Source organism: Phallusia mammillata, chromosome 2, assembly GCF_965637545.1.
Source record: "Phallusia mammillata chromosome 2, kaPhaMamm4.hap1.1, whole genome shotgun sequence".
NCBI lineage: Eukaryota > Metazoa > Chordata > Ascidiacea > Phlebobranchia > Ascidiidae > Phallusia > Phallusia mammillata.
Genome location: NC_137253.1, coordinates 13175485 through 13190623, shown reverse-complemented (window position 1 = coordinate 13190623; position 15139 = coordinate 13175485). Strand labels below are relative to the sequence as shown.

Here is a 15139-nt window from a genome sequence, read left to right as displayed (position 1 = left end):
GCGGCCAAAAAAATTAAACGTTTGCATAATTTTTCCATTATAAAACAGGTAACAATTCTACAAAACACTTTAGTTCTTGTACCTCCCTAAACATTTTAGAAATGTACAATCACAAATTAATCAAATCGTATAAAATATCTTTATTTTTCTAATAGCGTACAGAGTTCATTTGATCCACCGCAAAATCAACCAGGGTGCAGCAATCACTTGTACCACGAAATTAAGGATCCTGTTTCCAGCCAAGATTATGTTCAACAGCATTCGACGATTATGGTCGATGACAAAGCCTTTCAAAACATTTCCGCTGCATCAGAATACGAAGAGTTTCTTTAGATGGTTTAAAAAACGACACCGAAAAAATAACACCTAACCACAACATAATCAACTTGGGAACCGCTCTAAGCAAAAACTACATTTCCAAGGAGACACGTTTTTTTACAGTTATTTGTTTCCCCATAACATTCGTACAAATAAAATCATAGTAAGATCAGTATTTTGCACCCACCAGTTGCAATAAACAAATACTTACAAATTGTGTGTTAGTGATCGGTTCGTTTTTGTGTATTACGTCGCTGACGTTGATTATATCATATAAATATACATAAAAAACAAGTCACCATCATTCGTGCTCACTGATTTGTTTCTTATCTCTTTGCAAAAGTAGCAAAGCTACCCAAAATAAAAAAAAAGCAAAATCTGAGCGCTTTGAACAAGCGCAACTCAGCCTTTATTTTTTGCTAGGAAAGATTAGCCAATGCGAATTTGGACAGAACGTCAAAAGGTATTCCAACAGCCACGTGACCGCAGTAAATACAACTATCGATTGAACAACAAACAAGAAACATAAATGTGTCTTGAAAAAAACGCAGGAATTAGGGTTATGTGGCATTAAATGCAAAAAAGGAAAATCGAACATCTATTTAAAAAAGTTATTAACGACACACCAGGAACCAATCAGTTGACATGGACAACATACACCAGAAAAAAAGTTAACCGAACACAAAGTTTTCGTAACATCGGCTCAAAACACTGCAACCAGTTATAAAAGGGGGTAAATAAACCACCTCTGGTTATTGAAATGCACCATAAATGTTCCGGTCAAATGTGTTATATTTGACAGAAGCTGTAGATAAAAAATGTTAAAAACATAAAGAACGGAAATGCATGTGGGGAAATCAAGTTGAAACAAAAGTAGCTACAAGTTGAAGTAAGGTTTCGCATAGCAGGACTCGCTAAACACGGAAAACGTTGATGCCAAGAGTTCAGGATTTCGTCACCGGTGCAATGTCTAAAAGCCACATGTGACCACGTGCACGAATGCTTCATGCCCATTTTCGGTTGCATGTCGAGTGAGTAATATCGCGGTGCCAGCTATCTGCGGAAGACGACTTGTTGTTGTTTGTTGTGTTTAGAGCGAAAAGGGAAAGAAGATGCAGAAGGATGCCTTGGTATGTCAGGCTTTTTGTGTGTAGCAGGTATCACTGCAAGCACGAATGACCAAACAGTTAAATTAGACAAGTTATATTTGACTGTAATATTGGGAAATTTGTCCAAGTGACAAACTTCGTGTAAAGTTCACCATACGTGACGTTTTTCACACTGTTACTCTTTGCGGATTAAAGCAGTATCTGTACTAATTTACGTTAAATACAACGAGAAAACATGCAGTGTTTTGTTGTATAAAGTAAAGTGATCGAGACATTCAGTGACCGAAAAAAAAATGTACAGGCGTCAAAGATATGTGTTTCTAAACTCACCCGTTAAATAATAGATAACCAATTTTTAATTTCTCTATTTAGCAGTGCACGCAAAAACTTAAGAATGTCCTGCGAACCGTGCCTTTATAACGGTTATAAATATATTTTTGAAACAAACCAACAGAAATACACCAGTGCTACGAGTAAGTGTCAAACTCGAGGGGGTAACATTGCTGTTTTGAAAACACTCGCCGTAAAACAACACATAACGTCGTGTTGCAAACAAGGCGAATTTTGGGCAGACTTCGATGGGCAACAACAATCATCTCCCAAGCAATGCTACTTTTTTCGGCCATCTGACAATCAACAAAAACAATCAGGTGGCTGTGACAATACGAAAGGTTACATATGCCAAATTCCTTTACCACAAACACAACCTGCAATATCAAACAGAGCCACGATCCCAGAGAATACTGCAACCAGAAGTACTATAATCACGTCAACACAACCGAGTACGAAGAGAAATGTTGACAGTGGAAAAACAACTATTGTATACAAAACAAATTCAAGTAACTCAACGTCTCTTGCTCTTGGAAATTCTGGCCAACAAAGTGGTACAAATGTGGGTGCAGCAGTGGGGGCAGTTATGGCTATTCTGGCACTTCTGCTGGTGTTGGGCTTCATAGTGTTTTACAAAAAACGGCAAAAAAAGAAGGGCAAGTGGGATTTTGAAATACTAGTGAAGCAAAGATCAACATGCATAACTCAGACCAGTGAAACAAATGTTGCACCTGCACAACAGGAGGATTTCGGATACTACACGTAAGAACACAAATTTGGATGAACTTTTGTTCCACCAATAAAATAATATTTTTTCGAAATGATAGCTTTTTATAAAAATAGATTCTGAGATAGGTGGGTTGCAAAAATGTACTAATCTCATAAGAGCAACTGTTGTATAAAAACAAGATAAAATAGCCACAATTTTCATGTTTTTCAACCAAATACAATACCACACTAAACAAACATAACAAAATATTTTTTATCATCTGTTTAATTTTACTAATTTCGCAACAGTTTTTGAAATTTACCATTTCCTAACAAGACGTTTAGTTTAGTCAAAAAACAAAACTAAGAATGTAACTATTATTTTATTAGGTAACTATTATTTTTACCATAACTTTTAGCTAATATGAGTTCAAAAACCCTATTGCATGGCAAGTGTCCATATGTTGCACTGCATATTTTTGATAACGAAATATATATTTGTACTATCAAGTTACAAATCTGTACCCATTTAAGTTAAAGTTATGCAAATATTGCAGAATTCGTCGGTTTAATTCAACAGAAGCTTCAAATGTGCAACCAACTGACAACATTGAACACCTTCCTGATTGTACAACAAACACAACTACAGAAGACCCTGAATTATCTAGTATTCCTACACATGAAGACTACAATAACTACAGCACTTTGAATGATCAACATCAATCATTACCACAAACCTCCACGTCAGTTAGTACACCTGATAATGTATATGCAACTGTTCAAAAGAAAAAAGAAAGACAAACTGGACACAATGATGTGTATGCTGTTGTTCGTAAACCACCACGCAGGCACAAACCTGAAGAACAGACAGACAATGGTTTAGTGTAAAGAAATCATATATTTCTTTGGTGCAGTATGTTTGTGTGTATACCTGTAAGTGCCATGGATATGACATGTATATTCTTATTTCACAATCATTGCAGTAAAACTGCTGGCATGATTTATGGTTTTGTAAAAAGAAAATAAATGTAAATGTTGGCTTTATCTCATTTTTTCACCAACAATTGTAATGTGTTTTGCATATTAGTCTTTCCTAACAACATATTAGCATAGAAGCACCAGTATCATTTCCAAATTAGGTTGTCAACAGTCGAATTTATGCAAAAGAAATTGTTGAATATAATTTAAGTTACTTGCAGAAAGCAACTATTTTCCAAAACCAAATGAGATTTAAGGCTACTAAATAAAAGCAGATTAGAAAACTGTATACTAGTGGATACATGTAACGTACAAAGCTTTGTTTGTTTTTAAATCTACAACTACATGTAATGACTCATAGTAGCCTTGGCAAGCATAAAAGTTTGTCTGACTGAAGATGGTCAGCGCCATACAGTGGTAAACATAAAAGTGGTCAAAATTATGTAAAGTACATTAGTGTTTGGTGGTGAACCTTTAAGTACAGTTGCATCTGACATTTGTCAACTTCATAGTAGTATAGTTGACAGTTTTGTGTTCTCTTTAAATAGCTAGGTCTTAATAAATATTTCACAGTAATTGTATCAATCAATCAATCAATCAATATTTTATTTGTCACGCTTGGCATTGAAACATTTGCATAAACAAAATAGTAACACAAGTAATATATGCGCGACCGGGCCAGTGAGAGCCAAACATTGGCCATCGAGTCACTTGACCCGTTTCTGTATACTTAGACGTATTGCGTATAACATAAATTATTATGCAAAAAGCAATTGTCACCAAATAAACCCACTGATCACATACTGCACCCTCAATGCATTGTGATACCAAGCAGAGAAAGCGGTTTTAGACACCACAATTTGTAAAACAAAAATTTGAAGTATAACAAAGTTTTTACAAATATAACCTATATATTTTAGAATGATGGAAAGAGGGCAAATAAGTTTAAAATGTATTCGGCAACATAAAAATATGTATCAAAGTCTTACCTCCAAATTCACGAAGCAGATTAGAAGTGGATCACTGCTTTAAAATCAACAAACAACATTTGTAAATATAAATCCGGCGGGAAGGGATTTGTGTAGGGAAGTAAGATTTCTATGTGTAAACTACAATTTGTTTTGCAATCGCAGTTATTGTCGCATCTGGCCTTCACTTGAAAATACACATTCATAGGTGACAACAAAACATACTGCGCACAGAGTAACATACAATAAGTTTAAATGGTAGGCAATGCAAAATGAAACACGTGTTTGATTGTAACAATCAGCATTTTAGTCAAAAAAGTAAACTTTATTTCTTGTCACTACGTATTTTGTCGGGTATTTGTACTTTATCTTGTTCCTAAGTTACAACTTACAATGCATACATAAGAGTAAATATTTTTGAGTGTAAAAGTTCTCTGTTACAAAAAGAAAAAAAATCATTACACTAAAGTTTCGCTTTTTTGAGAACTTTTTGCCCTCACGTCTGGGTAGTCGTCACTATAACTCGAATCACTATCCGACAAAAAGTCGCAACTTGTCCTGTAAATATTTGGACTCAAATTTGCCGTACGTGTGGGGATTCCCCGTGTGGATCGCCTGTTGTGAACTTCGCTCAAACCCTGTTCGTAAACTGACTGAATAATTTTTACGTGTTGCTGGAACCGGGTTGCATTGTTATCTGCAAATCGTTCCCATTCCGTTTCGCTATCCGAACTTGACGAGTAATCAGTGACGTAATAGCAACCTACGCCACAGTCTATGACACCACGGTAACGCGCGTTTTTCAATTCCGAGTAGTTGAAGAATTTGTTTTCTTGACCACCGCCATCAGATTTCAAAGCGTCGAGATTGGACGTTTCTTGACTTTCATAATTTTTCTGCAGCATTGTGTCCGATGCGCATTTTCTGCTCAGTAAAGATGGAGCGGACCAAACTTGTTTTTCTAAGTTTTGTTAAAAATAGCACATCAGAAAAACCTCTATGCAGCATATACATGTATGTTTCATATTGTTTGAAACTAACCTTTTCGTAAAACATGTAGAGTGCTGGTGGAAAGAGTCATTGTTTTTGGTTTAACTTCCAAACGGTCTAACCTGGATTTTAACGACCGGATAGTTTTTTTATTCTGCAAATCAATAAAAAAATGATGAATACAAATCAATATTACCAGTACATCACAGAAACAACCTCAGCAATAGTCTGTATGAGAAGTTTGTTTTCAATTTGCAACAGCAATTGATCATCCTGCGCTTTGGGCAAAGGCGCTAGTTTTCCCTCGTCGTTTGAAGAAAAATCGAAAACAAAGACACAACAAATCTGACAAAAATAATGCTTTTATTTATAAACAAACATCAACTAAACAAAAAGGTAAATTCAAAATCAGTTTGCAAGTATAAGTAAACACCACAGAAACATAATATTTGGTGTTAGGGTAACGCCAAATCCAACTTGAAAACTTGTGTTAATTATTGTTTTATATGTAAAGAGTTAAGTAAAATCAAAAGTTATTTACCTTGGTAGTAATGTGTGTTGCTGTTATAATAACATTTGGTGTTATAACAATCACACACAACATAATAAACAAGCCATCAGGAGACGAAACCAGCAATATTCCTGGTAGACTCGCAGAGAATCCTGTCAGAGCTGACGACGATAAAATAATAGCCGACTGGACGACATTATTACGATTTCTCGATTTAATAGGAACTAAAAGCGACTTGTACAAAAGCATCGTCGCTAAACATATCTGTAAAACAAACAAATTCTAAGGTACATACATCTTTTGTCAGTATATGCCTATACTTACCTTGTATATTACGATGCCAGTGACCCAATACGTTGTATCCCCGGCAAGGGTTATAACGCTTTTAAAATGTCCTGCCGGTTGTGAAAGAACCCACCAGTACAAAGCTGCATCGAATCTTTATAATTACCTATTTGTGGTGTGACTATAGTCTCAACCTACTCACAGTGCTGCTGTTTTGCTTCGTCAGTAGTATTCAATGAAATAAGCCAGAAAGACAAAACGAGGACTTCCACTATCAACAACATACCAAGGATAATCAACAAATGTTCATCTTTCAGCTTCTATAAATGAGACGTATAAACAAGCGAGTTTTTTACCAATTTTAATGCAAAATAATAACACCAATTTTGCAATTGACGCAGATATTTTTCCACTTGTAAGGCATAATTCTAACCATATACTCAACCTTCAAGTAGCTTTTGTTGGATTGTCGCCAGGACTCAAGCAGAAGTGACACAAAAACCGATGAATAACCGATGCATATTCCACATGTTCCGAGACGAACTACTAATGAAACAGCGAATGCGTTCTAAAACAATGAACCATTTTGCCCCTTAAAGAAATAAAAAATAAAGCAAATACTTATCCACACAAATTATTTACATCAAACCCAGTTTGGATGTCTTTCAAGAGCGCACAAGAAACGACAATCAAAAAAGTCAGCTGCAATAGAGATCCCGACAAAACACTGATTCGCAGGTAACGTGGCCACGCAGTTAAATGTCCCTTGTACCTGTAAATTCTCACAGTTCGAATGTTGGCAACAAAAAGTCTTGTCAACCGTGTGGAAAACCAGGCCCACTTTTATACATACGACTTTTTCCAACAAATCAATTTCAAGCACAAAGTCCCCAAACAACTCGGTTTATTTACAATTTATGCGTGTGGTTTTGTAAAATATATTTTTAGTTAGTTACAAACAAAAAATCACGCTGAAGTCAGGGAAAATTAAAATTCCTTACTTACTTGTTATGTCGACACACTCCGAAACATAATAACAAGGCAATCAATCCCAAACTGACCACAATGACTGGCAGAAAACTAACTACGGTAATGCTGACCGCTTCGGTACTGTTGCTGTACTGCATCTAATAAATTATTGATCAGAATATGTTTTATAAGTAATCTGTCATCATCTTTGTGGTGTATGGTAAAGCATATCTGGTTAGCACAGTACCGCGCACCAATATCCTTAGTACCAAATCCTTTGGCGGTTTACAACGCCTCCACGTTACACTGTCTATTTACAACATGTTAATTGTTTTACTGCCTTTGTCGCAAAAATTGTCAATCTCAACGCACCTCGTTATAACAGTGAAGTATGTACTTCAGGTTACTTGTAGCAACATAAGCTAAATAACTTTATTAAAGCACAATTTTAGTGTAACTTATACTTTGTATCAACCTGTTGCTTACGAAGTTAGCTACTCGTTGAGCTCTCATAACCAACCACATTAGTAAGGTAAATTATAAGTTACAACGGCCTTGTCGTTCAACAAAAACATACCTCTGTTTTCGTAACGCCATTTTCAAGCCTGTCACAATAAAAGGAAAATATTATTTTAATGACAAATGTGAATGGTTCGGAAAATAAACGACAAATGCTGATTATTTTAGTCGTGGTAGATTTGGACAAACACCCGTGGTACAAATTGGAAAAGGTCCCAAGACTAAAGCGTAATTGGTTTATGCGACAGACCACTTTGTCCTTCTTTTATTGTAAAGAGAATCTTCAAAGGCAACTTGGTTATTGTCGGATGATTTTGTTGACAATTTGTGTCAGATTTAACGTTAGAAAAAATTACTAGTTTCGTAATTTGTTTGTATACAGGAATATTCTTGTTTGTATCACTGGTTTATTCAAATACAGTGTTTTTCGCCACGTGTTTGCGAATGGGAATGTATTTCATATTTTATCAAACTTTTTATTTGGCCGCAAATATGGGCTTTTAGTCATATAATTGTGACTATCATTTTTTCTCTTTAAGGATAGCTTTTAACCAATGCCTTAAATGATATCCATCTCAAGTCAGATTATAGACTCAACGACAGTTTTAAGAAGTACTGCTCACATGAAGTATCGCTGTTGTCCCTTCTACAACAACATATCGATACATTTAATTCCATCTGAAAACGATCCTTTTCTTTGGGTTTACGCTCGAGCAAACCGTAATTTCTCCGCACCGTGTCATTTGCACAGGAAAGCTTTTGTGCCAAATGGCAAATTCCAATTTGACCGCGTATGCCCTGACGCAGAGCAAAGGTGCCTTCGTCTCGTAGTGCGGTCGCGGTCCCGCCCTTGTTGACCGAGAGAGAATTATCAAACGTGAAAAAGCGATCTGGATGTTTGATTTAGAGGTTTGGCCCACAAAGTCGACTGCCGTAAAAATGTGGGTATGAGATGGCTTAGGTATTTTAGTAAAAACGCCTTTTAGAATCAGAGTGTCTTTTTTATCAGCTCATGTTAGGTAATTTTTTACGGTTGTTAGCTTTAAAACTTCACCAGTGAGGTTTAGCAAAAGCATGTAGGTGCTGTATTACCTAACCTTTACCAGCTTACCTATTTTTTGTTCAGAAATAGTTTGCACAGATACTTGGTTTTAATGTTAAAACAAGCTACATAAATGCGCTTTACAAAGCATTTAGTTTCCAAATTAGTAAAAAAATGAACCGGGTTAACCTAACATGTTAGAATAGTTTATCCTAACAAGAATTTATCCAAGCAAACAGGTGCTTTATGCAGTAAGTTTGCTTTTCTAGTTAATGTAATAGACGTCTACCTCAAGGCTCGTTTTTACGGCACTTCCAGGATACAAAGGCTTTCATGTGCACATGCATGACATAACACAGAACGTGATCGGCCGACGTTAACACGTTTACGATAACGATTTCAAGTTGCACCCAACTGTACCTAAATACTTTATGGTCTGTTTCTCGTATAATGTAGCGTTGTTTGAATGACCTTTTGGTGTCGAAGTAAGGAACGCCCAAAGTTTTGAAATCAGACTAACACGTTGGTCTAAACACAGTCACAGGTGTAGTATTTTTTTGGAGGAACCAACATGTTTTATTTGTTCGTGCTTCAGCAGATCTTTTGTAGGGTGTTTGACGTGTTTGCCGAAAATCCCTTAATTGGCAACAATGTCGGGGATAAAGCGAGCAACTGACGTGGAAAAGATTGTATACAGGTAACTGTCGTATTATTTTATAAAGCTGAAGAGAGCCAACTTTAATATTTAGCCGCTTTAGCTGTGGCATATTGTTGGAGTTGTTTTGCAGTGTCGACTGAATTTGTGAAAATGTTGACAAATGGTGGATATATAGCTCGAATGGCATGTGAATATTAAATTATTTTAGACTAGTCACGTTCAAAGAACGCTTGGGCTGCGACAAAACGATAATTCATGTTCAAGGCGTTTTATGACACCAAAGCAGTGTTTGGCAAACGCGAGGTAATTGAATTAAATTGAATTTTTCCAATACAAGGAGGTAATTGATTTACCCTTGCAAACGTTTCTCCCCAAATTATATAGTTCTACAATGGCATGATCAGGCATTTAAGGTTGTATGGTAAGCACAAAAGTATACTAGAAAATAAAAGGATAATAATATAGCTTTTCGACATACGGTTCGCATCAACCTATATATGGTTAAAACGTTTAACGGCATTTAAAATCAGATTAGCGACAGTTTAAAATACACTTTAAACTTCCGTACAATTACCGAACTAAATGAGTCAAAAGCACTGACTGGTCGGATCCGGCCCAATGCCGTCAATATCACATAAATTTTCGTTTTCGCTTTGAATTCGATGTTTAAGTTCAAATACTCAGCGGCCATTGCGGTTCGCCCATGACAAACGCAAAGATACATTGCCCCCTCCTTAGAGTAGGCAAAGGTTTTAACTCGGGGAGGAGAATAAATATGCGCAGGTTAGGAGTTGAACTGATTATATGGCGCTGTAGGTATGGAATCATTACTGTTTTATAGCCTCTTTTAATTGAGGTTGAAATGCCAACAGTTGTATGTAAAGGCTTGAACAGGCGGTAGTCTCTTTCTGACTACATATGAATCAACTCGCATTATCATTCAGTACTAAAACGTAGCTATTCGGGTTACGTCTTTGCAATTCATACGTCGTTTGTTTTTGCCTGCGATTCATCGTTTCCATACGAGCTTAAACTTTCGTATATCGTCAGAAAGCGATCCATGTCAAAACAGCTGCAACACCACTAAGCTTGACTGTGGTGCAAAACTTGTTGGGCAAAAAAATTAGGAGTTCGAGTGGCATTATGCTGGTAAAATGCTGTAGCAGGGTCGAATGCAAGAGGTACGAGTAGAGATGACAGCAACACAGTAAATTAGTGAGAATAGTAAATTAAAAAAAACAATGTTAGGTTCGTGTTGAGCGTCATACTTGGATTCACTATCGGCTGTCACCTGCTGCCTTCACTGCATCCCATCGCCTACCACGTGTTACCAAGGTCATGGTGTCCTCCACCGACCAGCGACGTGCAAGACGTGGTGTTGAAAGAAGTGGACAAGTTAAAACAAGTTGACGATAAAAATGTGGACCGTCGAGGAGTAGTGTATATAGGTACATTTATTTGTAACACTCCTAGATGTTTTAGATATTTTAATTTCTACTTGTAACAAAATGTTATGCTCGTCATTGGTTAGTAAATTGTTGCCAAACCAACACAATAAATTCATATTTAAATATATTGTATGCGGTTGCATTTCTGCTTGTTTTTGTGGAACTGACCCTGATGTCATTTGTTTTTTATGCAAGTAATGAACGTTTTCCAATTTAAAAGTTTGGAAACCCTACGTAACAAGTAACTGAAACTGTTTTAACTTGCACGTGTAAACGTTTTAACAATATTTAGGCTATCGACTCCCTGAACCATCCAGGGTCAAAAACCACTGCTTCGTAACTTGTATAATAAAACTCAACTATCCTGAAGTTTATTTTGGTGGTTTTTATGTTCTACGTGCATTAGTATTTTATTGTCAACAAATTCCCAGTAAAATATGTGACTCAGGTATGATGTCTATGGAAGAGAAACTGGGCTCCCGGGCCCAGGCGGCGGTCAACACTTGGGCTCTCCATCCATCTAAAGTGCTACTAGAAGTGTTTGCAAACAATAATGGAACGTACAATGTTGAAAAACGCTTGGTCAGCAGTCACCTCGAAAACGGTGTAAGAGTTGTTCAGTTGCCAGGAGTAAAAGATGTTGATTATCCACCACAAAAGAAAAGTTTTTCCATGATCAAGTTTATGCACGACATCTATCTTGGCAAGTAAGTTCGCATTATACTATTATACGCCTATAGGTGCTTTGACGCCTATGGTTGTTTCGATGCGTTAGCTTCAATGTTTGTTTCCAACACCTTTGTTTTTCATTACGGACCCATTTTTTAAAGCTCTTGCATTGATATAAGTGCGTTTTCTGGTCAGTTGGTTTATGCGCTAAAACGTTTTTAGATTGCACGTAGTTGTTGCCTTTACGGTGCGTTTGTATACCTTTTCTGTGGCTGTGTATTATGTGCATTCAAGGCATCTTTATTATAAGCAAGACCATGATTTAATGTTACTTTTGATGTTTTTATCTTCCTTAGGTATGATTGGTTTGTTCGTCTGGACGATGACGCCTACGTTGATACGAACAAATTGCACAAGTTTTTGAGTAGAGTCAACTCGTCGACTCCATGGTTTATCGGAAGCGCCGGGTTCGGCAAAGACCAGAACGATTGGATTAGAAGGGGCGAGAATTATTGCATGGTAAATAATGGTATAGAATAATAGAAAATTATCAAAAATGTAACCGATCAAAAGGCATGTAAGGCGCATTACATTTTCAAATCCCGAAACTGACTTATTGTTACTTTCGAACGCTCACAGATTTAAAACTGGTAACGTAGGAAAGTGCACAGACAGGTGACAAGAACAGAACAATAATTTTGCACGAATAAGAACAAAATTTCATCAAACAAATTTTAACTGATTGATACATAGTGGTTTATAGTTTAAGGTACCTAACGCCTATATTTAACATCGTTACTCGGCAGTCATGTTTAACACCATCGTATCAAAATTCGTAAAAACTACTTCATCATTTTTCTTCAGGGTGGCCCAGGTGTCATTATGTCACGTGGTTTGCTTCGACAGCTTGGACCAAACCTGGGTGCCTGTTTGCGGACGCTTTACACCGAACACGAGGACATTGAACTTGGAAGATGTGTGCAGAAAATGACTGGTGTACAGTGCACTGTATCATGGGAAACTAAAAAGCTTTTCTACCAAAACTATCAACAAGGTTCCTATGCTACTAATATTGAGAAGATTGAACCACATCAGTTAGGTTAGTATTGTCGTTTATAAATTTGCACTGGCTGGTTTTGCTGGTCTGTCTATTGTTAGACTTTTAACCAAATTTGGTCCGTTATAGGCATTTTACATGGCATGCGTTCTATTTTGCATTTTCATTAATTTTGGAGACTAGCGAATTAGCGACAATATAAAAGTTAATTACCTTACAAAAACGAAGGCATAACGTATCAACATGACTTTATGTAACTTATTAATTCGTTAAGTTCAAAATGAAGTTTTGTTAATGACAATATTTAGATTTTGTAAATAGTATTACCCTAAGGTAAAATAAAGATACGGTTTTGTCAATATTTCCATATTTAAAGTCACTTAATTCTTTTTTGCAAAAAACGTATTTATCTCTTTTTCCATTAGATCATGGTTTAATCTTTCACGCAAACAAGAACCCAGAAAAGCAAGTTCAGTTTCACTCAATGATACTGAAGAGGAAGATATTTCATCTCATGAACAGAGTAAACAGCCTCGAAAGCGAACTTAGATCACTGGCCAGCAACAGTTACAATGATCCGGTAAGATTTATCACAAAAATTATGCAATTGCGAAATGTGTGGGTAGAACCATCAAATCGCTGCTATTGTACGCCAAAACTTAATTCCTGATGTGACTTTGAACTAGTGATAAACTACTTTATCCACTTGCAAAGCACAAACCAACTACCATTGCAATAACATTGGCATTGCTTTTAAAGTTTTCTGATTAGATGTATACATAACGACAGACCTTATGGAATTTCAACCAAAGTTGAAAATTGTGTTTCAGGATCCGAATACGCATGCGCAGTACAGATGGGATGCAGTGGTGGGGAGAAGTATCTTTAAAACTGACGAGAAGAACGTGGTGAGAAACATGATTGACGGTTTAAAGACGCAACTTATAGACGGCACAAACACTGCAGTCAGGGTAATACAGGGACTTGACACTCCATCGAAGACTCTGAGGGAGGTCGCTTTAATCCAAAGCTACCACGTTGTTAATCCAAGTTTCGCAACGGATTCAATATCCCACATTCTCTGCACTTATCAGATGAAATCAAGGGGACAAATTGTTCACGACAAAAAGGAAGAAAAACCGATTCATGCCAGGCAGTACTTCATTAATAACCTTGTGTTCGTCGAGGAACCAGATGCTTTAACGGAAAATAAGAACCTAATGCGATTCTTTGACACACCACAAAACGGACACAAACACAGCGAAAAGAAAGTTAACTTTATCATGGCGCTAAGTGGACGGCCGAACAACTTTGTGCGCTTCTTGCACAACTTTGAAAGTGCATTTCTGGCTCGAGGCGAAAACGTGAACTTGTATTTGGCTTACTTTCCTTCAAAAGACGTTAAATCTAAGGAAGATGGTCAGGGCGACGATTTTGTGCACGACACCAACACAGTTCGTCTTCGAGAGAACTATAATGCCGCTGAGGACCTGCCTATTCGAAACAGCGACGAACGCTTTATAATTGAGAACATGAGTGCTCTGCAAAGAGCTTATCCAAACACGGAATTAAGTGTGGTCTTTATGCCTCCGGGAACAGATTTTTCGCGGGGTTTGGGGCTGCAGACGGCGGCAAAAGAAGTCGCAAGCACCGATGAGATTTTATTCTTCTGCGATGTGGATTTGGTGTTTGCCCCTGAAATGTTGATGCATATTCGAAGAAACACCGTACAGGGTCAGCAAGCCTATTATCCCGTCTTTTTTAGTCAGTACGATCCCGATGTTGTATACGTGGAATTGCCGAAACCCCAAACACATTTCCATTTTGACGAGCTGGACGGCTTTTGGAGACATTTTAGTTATGGAATGGTGTCAATATATAAAAGCGATTTCATGAATACGAAGGGCTTTGACCTAACTATTCAAGGTTGGGGTTTAGAGGATATTCATATGGTAAGTGCTTTTTCGGGCATTTTGTTTTTCATTGTGCAGCACATAGTACAAAAATACTGACTAATTAACATCCTATATATGTAGATTTATAGATAACTTTCTATGTGCCATGCACTCTGTAAATTTACGTTGGCTTACTGGCAAACAATGTACAAATAAATGAAAGAATTATTTGTTGTTTTTTAGGTCAACGCCATCTTAAGCGCCGGTCTGCAAGTGTTTAAAAGCACTGAACCAGCAGAAGTACACATCTACCATGACAAATCGTGCGATCCCTCTCTCAGTGAGAAACAGTACAAGGACTGCATGAACTCTCGTGCAACCCACTACGGTCCACGTGCATTGCTTTATTATCTCTGGAACACTCCTATCTCGCCGGAACAACCTGTTTCAAACATCACAACTGCAGAGAAAAAATCGTAGTCTTTTATATTTGCTTTTGTTCTTTACACAATAGTAGCCTATTTTCGTATGTTTTTATAACTTTTATGCTAGAAACAAATGCAATCCATTTTGACAGATTTTATTTCAACCGTTATTAATAAACTTCAGATATAAAGTAGTAACGTAGTTTAATCCAGGAACAACAAGTTTAATCAAGGGACAAAAATATGTTAAACAAACACTA

At 36.9% G+C, this 15139-nt stretch overlaps 3 protein-coding genes across 4 annotated transcripts; 2 read left to right on the top strand and 1 right to left on the bottom strand.

The window, feature by feature from the left end:
• Window positions 1–2082: 2082 nt before the first annotated feature.
• LOC145213973 (uncharacterized) lies at window positions 2083–3510 on the top strand. The gene is made up of 2 exons (XM_080082392.1): window positions 2083–2519; window positions 3023–3510. The coding sequence occupies exons 1-2, from the start codon at window positions 2344–2346 to the stop codon at window positions 3351–3353; spliced, it is 507 nt and encodes a 168-aa protein (XP_079938518.1). The 5' UTR covers window positions 2083–2343; the 3' UTR covers window positions 3354–3510.
• On the bottom strand, window positions 3259–7423 carry LOC145213969 (uncharacterized). Of its 2 annotated transcripts, XR_013856936.1 has the most exons (10): window positions 7203–7423; window positions 6840–6969; window positions 6643–6765; window positions 6400–6517; window positions 6237–6340; window positions 5943–6176; window positions 5618–5746; window positions 5453–5555; window positions 4433–5372; window positions 3259–3321 (listed from the first exon to the last, which is right to left on the bottom strand). XR_013856936.1 is itself a non-coding variant. In XM_080082388.1 (9 exons), exons 1-9 carry the CDS (start codon window positions 7322–7324, stop codon window positions 4870–4872), a joined length of 1566 nt encoding a protein of 521 aa, XP_079938514.1. In that variant the 5' UTR covers window positions 7325–7423; the 3' UTR covers window positions 4020–4869. The 2 variants fall into 2 exon arrangements, 1 of the variants encoding a protein (XP_079938514.1); XM_080082388.1 differs by lacking the exon at window positions 3259–3321 and having other exon boundaries at window positions 4020–5372.
• A 1909-nt stretch (window positions 7424–9332) lies between these two features.
• On the top strand, window positions 9333–15124 carry LOC145212330 (chondroitin sulfate synthase 1-like). Its single transcript, XM_080080425.1, has 8 exons — window positions 9333–9424; window positions 10634–10833; window positions 11282–11540; window positions 11859–12021; window positions 12367–12601; window positions 12985–13139; window positions 13390–14511; window positions 14698–15124. The coding sequence occupies exons 1-8, from the start codon at window positions 9378–9380 to the stop codon at window positions 14932–14934; spliced, it is 2418 nt and encodes an 805-aa protein (XP_079936551.1). The 5' UTR covers window positions 9333–9377; the 3' UTR covers window positions 14935–15124.
• Window positions 15125–15139: the final 15 nt, after the last annotated feature.

Excerpts from the sequence above, each read along its gene's own strand:
- LOC145213973 (XM_080082392.1), top strand. The coding sequence starts at position 2,344 with ATGGCTATTCTGGCACTTCTGCTGGTGTTGGGCTTCATAGTGTTTTAC. Across the intron at positions 2,520-3,022 it reads GAGGATTTCGGATACTACAC|AATTCGTCGGTTTAATTCAA; the intron begins GTAAGAACACAA and ends CAAATATTGCAG.
- LOC145213969 (XM_080082388.1), bottom strand. The coding sequence starts at position 7,324 with ATGCAGTACAGCAACAGTACCGAAGCGGTCAGCATTACCGTAGTTAGT. Across the intron at positions 6,766-6,839 it reads ACATCCAAACTGGGTTTGAT|AACGCATTCGCTGTTTCATT; the intron begins GTAAATAATTTG and ends TCATTGTTTTAG. Across the intron at positions 6,341-6,399 it reads CGAAGCAAAACAGCAGCACT|CTTTGTACTGGTGGGTTCTT; the intron begins GTGAGTAGGTTG and ends GATTCGATGCAG.
- LOC145212330 (XM_080080425.1), top strand. The coding sequence starts at position 9,378 with ATGTCGGGGATAAAGCGAGCAACTGACGTGGAAAAGATTGTATACAG. Across the intron at positions 10,834-11,281 it reads TCGAGGAGTAGTGTATATAG|GTATGATGTCTATGGAAGAG; the intron begins GTACATTTATTT and ends TATGTGACTCAG. Across the intron at positions 13,140-13,389 it reads GCAACAGTTACAATGATCCG|GATCCGAATACGCATGCGCA; the intron begins GTAAGATTTATC and ends ATTGTGTTTCAG.